General features: G+C 43.4%; 1 protein-coding gene across 3 annotated transcripts in view; it reads right to left on the minus strand.

Annotated features, from left to right (window-relative positions):
* Positions 1-960: 960 nt before the first annotated feature.
* Mcm9 (minichromosome maintenance 9 homologous recombination repair factor) overlaps positions 961-10,237 on the minus strand; it is a 91,103-nt gene continuing 81,826 nt past the window's right edge. For 2 of the 3 annotated variants that reach the window (XM_021204973.2, XM_029542133.1), the window contains 3 exons: positions 6,161-6,243; positions 5,560-5,705; positions 961-3,377 (listed from right to left, as the gene is read on the minus strand). In XM_021204973.2, coding sequence (XP_021060632.1) covers positions 1,961-3,377; positions 5,560-5,705; positions 6,161-6,243 — 1,646 coding nt within the window. In that variant the 3' untranslated portion in view covers positions 961-1,960. The remainder of the gene's footprint in view (positions 3,378-5,559; positions 5,706-6,160; positions 6,244-10,237) is intronic. The other variant, XM_029542134.1, reaches the window with a different exon arrangement.

The following is a 10,237-nucleotide window of genomic DNA, read 5'->3' on the forward strand; positions in this document are numbered from 1 at the left end:
TGTGTGGGGGGGAGATGGATCCAGGACGATCTCAGGCGAGTCAAAAAACAAAAGACAGCCTTTGGGTTCAATGAGAGACCTTGCCTGAAAAAATAAGGTGGAACAACTTGAGCTAGACACAGGCATCAGCCTGTTGCACATGCTCAAGACTGGTGAGTGTATTCATGAACTCTCATGTGTATGCTCCTTCCCCCAAGGGGGAAGAAAGACAACCTTTTTTTTTTTTTTTTCCCCACCTTAGTTCTAGGAAGTCTACTGGGACCCCAGAATGAAATAACGCTGTAACATTAGGAATATATTCAGGATCATTCTATCCTTGAACGTTTTTAAACAATTGCAGAAATACATTATGTAAACTATTGTGTTAATGTCTTTGAGTAGGTATAAGTGAATATGAAATACATTTAAAAATTCTGCTTGTGTAAATGTTTTGTGAGCTGTTCAAGGTGCCTGAAGACTCCTAAGTATTACGTATGTTCTAACAGTTTACCATGTTTCAGAAAGTCAGTCAATTTGGGAATTCATTTTTAAATGCTAAAGAAAATTGGGTTTTATAAGTGGGTTTTTTTCTGTATGAATATCACAAAGTAAATATTAACTAAGCACACACGTTTTTTGAACACGCTGCATGCCCCAAAGTCCTCTTATCAATAAAAGAGTCAGTGACTGTTACAAATGCATACTCTGATGTATGTCTGTGGGCGTGGTGGTGCAGGCCTTTAATCCCAGCACTCGGGAGGCAGAGGCAGGCGGATTCCTGAGTTCGAGGCCAGCCTGGTCTACAAAGTGAGTTCCAGGACAGCCAGGGCTATACAGAGAAACCCTGTCTTGAAAAACAAAACAAAACAACAACAAACAAAAAAAAGAGTTCTGATGTATGTCTGTAAGGATAGAGCCCTACCTTCCTACCGCTGCTGGGGTCTAAACAAAAGGATTTTAGAAGCACACAGAAAAACAGAGTTTAGTCATCTATGCCCACCAGTCATGGAAACTTCTTTTTTTTTATTTTATTATTTCTTACATAATAAGTAATGTCATACATGCTACATATACATTCTACTTCTGAGCCATATCCCAATCCAAATTTTCTTGGTTTTATGAAAAGCCAAACCTACCAGGGATCACATTTTCATACTGCTGCCACTGCAGATGTGACAGGGACAGAGCTGGTCTTTTGGACCTCTCTTCTCTTCTAACCACATGATTTAAGTTGTACTGAAGGTAAGCTCCGAGAGCAAAAGGAATGAAAGGCAAGGCCTGCTGGCGCAAGGGGAACAAGTCCAAGGGCCAGTGCTTCCTTCCGTAAGCTACGGTGTGGCTTCCCTGAGGACGCTGTGCAATGAGAGCATGTGTCTCGAAGGCAGAAGACCACCAGTCCCTTTTAATCTGATGTGTGAGAATTAACAGAGGTATGAGAAAACCACATGATTTTGGCAAGTCATTCCAAATGTTAATAAATTCCGCATTCAGCACGTACTGGGCAGGGGATGCAAAGCAAACAGAAAGCCCCCAGCTGCCCTGTTAGACTTCTCAGTGCCACCATCTTGCCATTTGGTCTGGAGATATGACAGAAGAAACTCAGAATAGAACTCCTCTAGTAAAAACCAAACCAAACCCCCAAACAAAACCAATACAACAAAAATGAACCAGCCAACCAACCAACCAAAACCAAAAACCAAAACACAAAAACAAAAACCAAGTGAAAAACTAGAATGTCCTGGATGGTAAGTCATCTTTTGTGAAATGAAGCATTAATTCATTCATCCAAAGCACTGATATCACACTGATCGCAAGTAATTATTCGGCATTTAAGTGATGAAGATAAACCTGACAAGGGAGTTGGGCTTCGGCAGGGCCACGCACGACAGACACACTGTGTGCACACCTGAAACCACGTGGATACTTGGAAGGCACTTGGTTGGACTGGGCAAAACAACTCTGACCAGAATGCTTTTCCTAATCATGGCTTTTTCCTCATCTCTTCATCCCAGTCAAAATCTAACGCCTCGTCATCTAGTTCCGACAGACTGAAGAGGGAGAGGGTGGAAAGTTTCACTCTCTCTGTGGGCTGCTGCAGCTGGAAAGACTGCCTTTGCTGGCCCAGCACCGGAGCTGTGGTGACAGGAGGGCTGCGGCTCCTGTCCGTGCTGTCCCTGCTCTCGGGAGGGAGGGATTCTGATTTGGATTCTGGTGCGGAAGTGAAGGAGAAGCTTGCCAGCCTGGCTATCGTGCCAGCATGAACCTTGCTGCTTTTATTATGGCAGGAAACCCCTTCCTTTCTGTCTTTCTCACAAGCTAGATGCGAGTGCCCAGCCTGGTTCCCAAGCTCCGGCTCGGGCTGAATAACCCTTCCTTTGGGGCCCTGTTCCCTCTCCTCTCTTGGTCGATTACTCTCTGGTGGCTGCCTTGAGAGCTCCTTTGTCTTTCTGGGCAGCTGGTCAGAGCATCTGTCTCCTGAGGTGGATGTCGACTTTCCTGGCACTGCCACAGGCACAGCTGCTTCTCTTCTTGTTCTTTGTTGGGGAATTTTAGAACTGTCGACTGCTATTTTACTAGCACCGGGAGGCGTGGGGCCTTGGCCTTCGGGGGAGTGGGTCAGTTTTGTCTTCTGTTTAAATGTGAATTTGGCCAGCTTTACTGTTGGGGTCTCCATACCTTCAGGCTCAGGCTCTTCCACCTGAGCAGATTTCTGTCTCTTTCTTTTGGGTGTTCCTGTTCTTTTTCCTGACCCAGGTGAAGGGATGGACAGGGACAGAGGGACAGTGGGTGGCAGTGATCGCACTCTGGTTGTGCTTCTGCACACACTCTGGGACCCCTCCTTCAGCAGCTTGGGGAGTCTTTGGGGCACAGAGTCTTGTTCATCACCCCGTCCTGCTTCAGATGCAACCTCTGCCTGTCTTGCCTTTGTACTCTTAACACCGTGAGACCGTAAGGGGGCACTCGTGGCTCCTGATGATGGAAGATGTCCAGCTTCGAATAATTTGCTTCTTTGCTGTGGCCCATGCTTTTCCTTGCCCTGAGATTTATTGTTGGAGATTTTTAAATCCACACTTTGCTCAGTTGTTTTCAGATTGGGAAACACAATAGTGCTTTCTGGTGCAATCTCAGGACTTGACGTGGGGTCCAACCAGTCTAAACCGTCACCTCCGCCATCTCTGCTCTCAGCTGAGTCGTTACAAATTGTTGGTCTATTAAGCCCTGGACCAGGTGGGGAGTCTCCACCAGACCTCTCTGTGGGACTCCAGTCACAGCTCTGTTTCTGCTGTGTTGAAGTCGTGAGCCTTGGCTTGTCCCTGGGATCATTTCTGCAGGAACCTGGAGCCACCTCCACCTCTGGGGAATGTGACCGGCATTGGTGTACACTCTCATTCTGTAACCTGGGCAAGAGAGATAAAGAAAACATACTGAAAGGAAGGAAATGGGCACCAATCTTTCATTTCCAGGCAACACCGCCTGGAAGGTTTAAGAACAACACAATTTCAAGTAAACAGAAGTATAATCTTTTAAAACACAAGAAATTACTTTGAACTTAGTGCTTTGGTATGCCTCTTCTTTCAACCTGAAACTGCAGTAAAACAAAGAAACTGAAACCGAGGCTGGTCTACATTTTCAGCCATTCACTTCACTTGACTGTGAAGATCAGTGTAAAATGCTCACCCATCACGCTTCCTGGGTTGTGTTTAAATACAAGACACACGTGCCAGCCTTGCACAGATGCTGGTGCTCCTAGTGACTGATGTGAGGGCTCACTGGGCAGTTTTTACATCAAGGGAAAGGATTCTACAGTTTTACCAAAGCAGGCACTGGACTTTAGTGTGCACGAATCTTGCTTTCTATAGAAGTGAAGAGTCTATGCCACCGGACACAGCTGCTGCCAGTGCCTGTCCACCTTCATCACCACAGCAGACCCTCTGGCATTGTTCACCCTTTCTTGCAAAGCCCCATCATGTTTCCTCAGAGACTCTGAGCAGCTCTTTAGCAGTCTGACACAGAATTGGCACCTGGTTACCAGCTGAGAATGAAGGGCCTACTCATGAAACCTGCTCTCAATATTGGGCATAGGAAAAGCTCTGCACATACCAGGAGAACCACATTCTCACAGAAGTATAGTTCCCAAAGTAAGTCCTTTAGAAGGTCCTTAACTTAGAAATGTAGGCTCAGCATAGTGAGATACATGGCCCTGCTTCCATGTGCTAAATTGGAAAGGAAATTGCACACAAAAGCAGGTGAGGAAATTATTCTAAAATTCATGTGCAGCAACAGAAAAAATAATTAAAAATATAAATTTAACTATATTAAGAAAATATATAGCACTGGGAAAGATTACATTTTATTTTTGTTTTCTTATTAATTCATTATTTCTAGTTTTCAAAATGCACAAAGAATGTATATTACACTCATAAAATTAATTACAAATTATAAAAGTAGATTATAACTGTATCACCACAGGTTTAGAAATATCAACAGAGTAATAAGCTCATGTTCCTTGTTTCTAATTTGGTTTGCAACCAAACAGAAAAGCAAGTGGCTTTCAAAATCACTGTCTGAAGCAGACACTTCACATCAGATAAATGTTAAGATACTCACACTGGTTAAAGCTATGTAAGGAGGGCCTCAAGGCTGAAGAATTTCAGGAGTAGAAAGGTTTGATCCTGTTATTTCAGTCTACTTCTTGCTCAGGAATTAAATTCCTAGATGAAATTTCTGCAATTGTACCACACCATCCTAAAACCAAATGATATCTCTGCCCTCTGATTTGAGGAAGTTACTACCAAAGTATTTTCAGGAAGAAACTATATGGAAATTTTGAGTGGTTTTGCCATGGGATTTACTAGGGAACTCTTTCCTAAAAGGCGAAAACATATAGGCTAGCTGGGTTCTTACGAGTTGACGAGATTGGCTTTCAGTTGGATCTTGAAGGTAATTCACCCTTAGTGTGAGGCGCTTGTTTCTGCTGCTTTGACAATCAACACTATAACACGGCTGCATGATAAAGATGTAACGATAGGAAACACTATTTAAGGCAGAATTCAGGTTTGCTTTTTGGACAGTCAGTCCTATGTACACTTTTCCCATCCCATTCAGTCTAGGAGAGCCATTCTTAAATATGTGATGACTAATTCTGAGTCTTGTGTTCCTCTTTTCTTGAATTTATCAATTTATCAATTCTGGTAGCAGGAACTAGTCAAAATAAGCAGACTCTCCCTGAGCCCAGCTAAAACTCGAATGGATCACCTACACCTAACCATACTCCTCTGGGTCTTAAAGTAGCTGGAGCCAAAGGAGAGGGTGAGTAATTTCACACTGTGCCACTTCAATGCAGCCCGACCCTGGTGACTGGTGAGTAAAGCCATCTCTCTACTGCCCATCAACGGAGTGGAGAGATGCCGAGAAAAGTATTCTCAGGGTCTGTCTTAATGCAATCAACAACCCCCGTGGATGCCAGTGGCTGACGGGATGCCTGGCAGTTTCCTTCTAACTTTGATTCCCTAGCTGCTTTGATTCCCTAGCTGCCAGAGAAAAACACTGTCCTCCACGTGCCTTCCTTTCCCTCCTTACCTTTCCAGTCTTCTAAGTTCTTCCTGCAAGAGGCTCTGGAGTTCCAGCTTTTCCAGAATGAGTTCACACTGCCTCCGGTACTGTGCACGGGGGCTTTCAGGGAAGGAAGTGTGAAGAGCATTCACACCTCCTAGCAGTGCACCTCCCTGCGGTGGGGCAAGAGAGCACCAGGGACAGTCACAGGTAAGCTTGCACAAGCGTAAGAACACACCAGGAAGCACACTGGTCCCAGGTGTGACAGACCCTCCATGCCCTCATCCTGGGCATCACCGTCACAGAGCTCTTCCAAATTTCTATAGCCCTCCCTTCTCCTACAAGGCAGTGGGTGACCACTGTGCCAGGAAGCCACCTGTCACTCTTGAGAGCATGAACTCCCTTCGGCTTGCTGAGAAAGGAAAAGATTGAGAGCCGCTTCTTCCCAATTTACAGGCAATGGCAATGGCAGAGTGAAGGTCTCTGTCCCCAACAGTTCCCCTTCTTTTAAACAATCGCTTTTGAATCTTTCCAGGAAGAGAATTTGATCATTTTTACAACTCTTTGTATGCTAATAAAGTGTCATTTTATAAAGAGCTTGTAATTAGGGTGAACACAGTATCCTCACCTGCATTGAAGATTCCATCACAGACACAACTGTAATAGCATCTTCCAGAGTCACGGTATTGCGGAACATCAGGCGAGCGTGAGCTACGATAGCAAGACACTGTTAGGATCGCCTGGGATGATAGATGCAATCCTTTGATTTCTCTGCTCTCTAAACTTGCATTTTATGGATGAGCTAAATGAATGATCAGTTAACTTTACTAGAACAGGAAACTACCTTCAGAGTAGTTTCTCCATAGAGGCCTAAGCCTTCACAGTCCAGGCAGTTTTGTGTATTTATATGAGAACTTTCTAGAGTCTAGCAAGAAAGGCACTGTAAAAACATCCATTTAATATTCAGAAACTTTTATTCTGTTTTTTACTCTCATATAAATACACAAAATTAAAACTCATTTCTCACCTCTGGCATCTCTTTTATCTATGACTTATGAGCTTTTTAAAGCACCAGTCTAGCAAGCAAGAATTTTAGATACAACTTGCCAGAATATTAACTATAAATCCTTGAATAAAATGAGGCTCATTTGTTTTGTGGAATTTTTATTAAGTTTACATGATTTCATTATATGCAACATTCAATTCATGTGACTGTTGTTAATTTGAACATGGGTAAAATATAAATACTATAAAGGATAAGTATTAGTTGCTGGTGTATGTGCAAGCCTGAAGCCTTTTGGAGGAGATGGGGTACACTGTGCTGACTGGGTTATAAGAACAAGCATGAGACACTGGGAATCAGGGAGGTGCGTTTCACTCTCCTTTCTGTCCCCCATTACAAGTTTTCTAGTCTTATCCCCAGCCCAGTAGCAGTTGACTTGAGCCTGACCTCCCACTGTAGCTCCATTTCCTGGACTCCACTGACCCTCGATGTGGACTTAGCTCTCCTCCCTCACCCCACCCCTTGTTGTCAGCTGCCTATTAGAGCTAGCAACACTCTCTACCTGGGAGCCCAGTGGCCACACCCGGCTGGGAGTCACCCTCTTTCCCAGTCTGCCATTACAGTCTCATCCCTAGGAGACTGCTTGCAGGGACCTGTCCTTCCACCCCATCTCCTGTCCTGGGGAACACCACCAAACTTTGGAGTGGACCCAGCTTTCCTCCTCCCTGGAGACGGCTTCAGACCCATCATCCTAGCCTATATCCATTCTTTCCTGTCAGCCTCCAATACCTAGACACACTTTCTACCCCGGAGCCCACTGGCCACACCAGTGGGAACTTGAGTAGGTGACTCACACTATCCTTCCTGTCCTCCATTACGATCTCTCCATTCTCACCCTCAGCCAGTAACAACCTGCATACAGATACACCTCCTGCTACCTCAACTCCCTTCACGGCCAGCCCAACTCCAGGTTCAGACCCTGGGTTCCCCCCACCTCCATTCACTGAGGACTCCAACTCTAGATTCAGATCCTGGGATCCCCATAGCCTTTTCACCCCTGTTTCCCCCAGATAATTCTTTACCTTACTACAATATACTAGTAGCATCTCCTCTTTCTACCACATCTCCAACTCCCTGTGACCCCCAATTCTAAGTATGAACAGGTTTCCCTTAGGTCTTTCCTGAAGTCACTCTTAACCCTTTCTCCTAGCCCACCCCTATGACTCTCTGTGACTCAGTGACCTGCAGAAGCACCCACTCTTAGTCAACCCACAGCAACACACTTCCCTGAGAGTCAGAGAGGCCAAAAGAAAACACGGATAACCACCCGACAAAGAAAAGACCAGCTATCAACACCGTATCACAATCATCCCAACCCCAGATGCTGCGAGAACAGCAAAAAACACAATTAGTAACAACCAAGACAATATGCTTCCACTGAATCCAGTATATTATGACAGTAGGTCATAAGAAATGCAATAAAGTTGAAGGACAAGACAAGCCCTTCAAAATTGCTATTATGAATATGTTCAAGGACCTTAAAGAGGATATGAACAGGACTGGAGAGATGGCTTAGCAGTTATGAGCACTGATTGCTCTTCCAAAGGTCCTGAGTTCAAATCCCAGCAACCACATGATGTTTCCCAACCATCTGTATAGCTAAAGTGTACTCATATACATAAAATAAATAAATAAATCTTTTAAAAAAATATATAGCTGGGTGTGGTGGCGCACACCTTTAATCCCAGCACTCGGGAGGCAGGCGGATTTCGGAGTTCGAGGCCAGCCTGGTCTACAAAGTGAGTTCCAGGACAGCCAGGGCTATACAGAGAAATCCTGTCTCGAAAAACCAAAAAAAGGGGGAGGGGGATATAAACAATCCCTTAATAAAGTCTATGAAAACACAAGCAGTGGAATGATATAATGAAAAAAAAAACATGACATGAATTTAACAAAGAAATAGACTTACTTAAAAACAAAACAAAACAAAACCTCAAACTGAGATAAAACTGGAAATGAAAGATCTGGAAAGTCAACCCAAAAGCCTCATCATCGGCATACAGGACATGGAAGAGAGACTCTTGGGTGTAGACAGGACATGGAAGAGAGACTCTTGGGTGTAGACAGGACATGGAAGAGAGACTCTTGGGTGTAGACAGGGCATGGAAGAGAGACTCTTGGGTGTAGACAGGGCATGGAAGAGAGACTCTTGGGTGTAGAGGACAAGGTAGAAAGAACTGATAACTTAGCCAAAGAAAATGTTAAAGAAGTTTTAAAAAATTCCAGGTACAAAACCTCCAGGAAATCTGGAACACTATGAAAAGACCAAATCTACAAACCAGATGAGTAGAAGGTGCTAAAAGGAAAAGTTCACTCTAAAGAGGTTAATCATACCCAAGAAAACACAAGGAATAAATAATTTCAGTCCAGCAAATCAAAAGAGGAGGAAAGACTAGCACCACAATAACAAAATAACTAATCAATAAATGCTACTCATTGATATCACTCAACGTTAATGGCCTCAATTTCCCAACAAAAAGACACAGGCTAACAGATTGGGTTAGAAAACAGGATCCATCTTTCTGCCATATCCAAGAAACACACCTTAGCATCAAGGACACATATCACCTCAGGGTAAAATGATGAAAAAAGACATCCTAAGTAAATGAACCCAAGAAGCAAGCTGGTACTGCCATTTTATTATCTGACAAAACAGACTGCAAACCTAAAAATGAGAACAGAGAGAAAAGGATACTACACACTCATCAAAGAAAAAAATCCATCAAGAGAAAGAATATTGGAAATCTAAATATTTATGTGCCAAAGGTAAGGGTAACCAATTTTATAAAAGAAACACTACTACAGCTAAAATCAATAGATCCTTGCCCAGTGATGGTGGTGACTTCAACAGCACAGGCACTAAGACCTAACAGTCAACAATTGAGACCTCCTGAAACCCAAAAGCTTCTGCATGACGAAGAACATCAGCATTTGGAAAAAGTATCAGGACACAGAAAGGTAATTGATCTGCACCAATTACACATCCAATAGAGGGATAATATTTAAAATTTAAAAAAAGAAATAAAAAAAAACTAGACATGAAGAAAATAACCAATTGATAAATGGGGTACAGAAGCCAGGTGTGGTGGCGCATGCCTTTAATCTTAGCACTTAGAAGGTAGAGGTGGATCTCTGAGATCGAGGCCAGCCTGGTCTACAGAGTGAGTTCCAGGACAGCCAACCCTGTCTCAAAAAAACAACCAACCAACCAACCAACCAACCAACCAATAAAACACTAAAAAAACAAAAACAAAAACATAAAAAAAAAAAAAAAGGGAGGAGGGGCTAGAGATGGCTCAGTGGTAAAGAGCACCAGCTGCCCTTCCAGAGGACCAGGCTCCTTTCCCAGCACCCACATGGCAGTTACAACTGTCCTTAATGCCAGTTCCAGGGGATCTAACACCCTCACACCGATGGACATAAATTTAAGTAATATATATATATTTATAAAAGTTGGTACAGAACAAACTCTGAGGAACACTTGGACACTTGCTGATCTGTGTTCATAACTGCTCCTCATTGAGGAGCCAGAAATTGGAAGTAGCCTAGATGTTTATCAACAGATCAACAAATAATGAAAATGAGGTATATTTATACAATGTAACATTACTCTTCTGTTTAAAAAAAAAAAAAAAAAAAAAA

The sequence above is a fragment of the Mus pahari genome, chromosome 9, assembly GCF_900095145.1.
Source record: "Mus pahari chromosome 9, PAHARI_EIJ_v1.1, whole genome shotgun sequence".
NCBI lineage: Eukaryota > Metazoa > Chordata > Mammalia > Rodentia > Muridae > Mus > Mus pahari.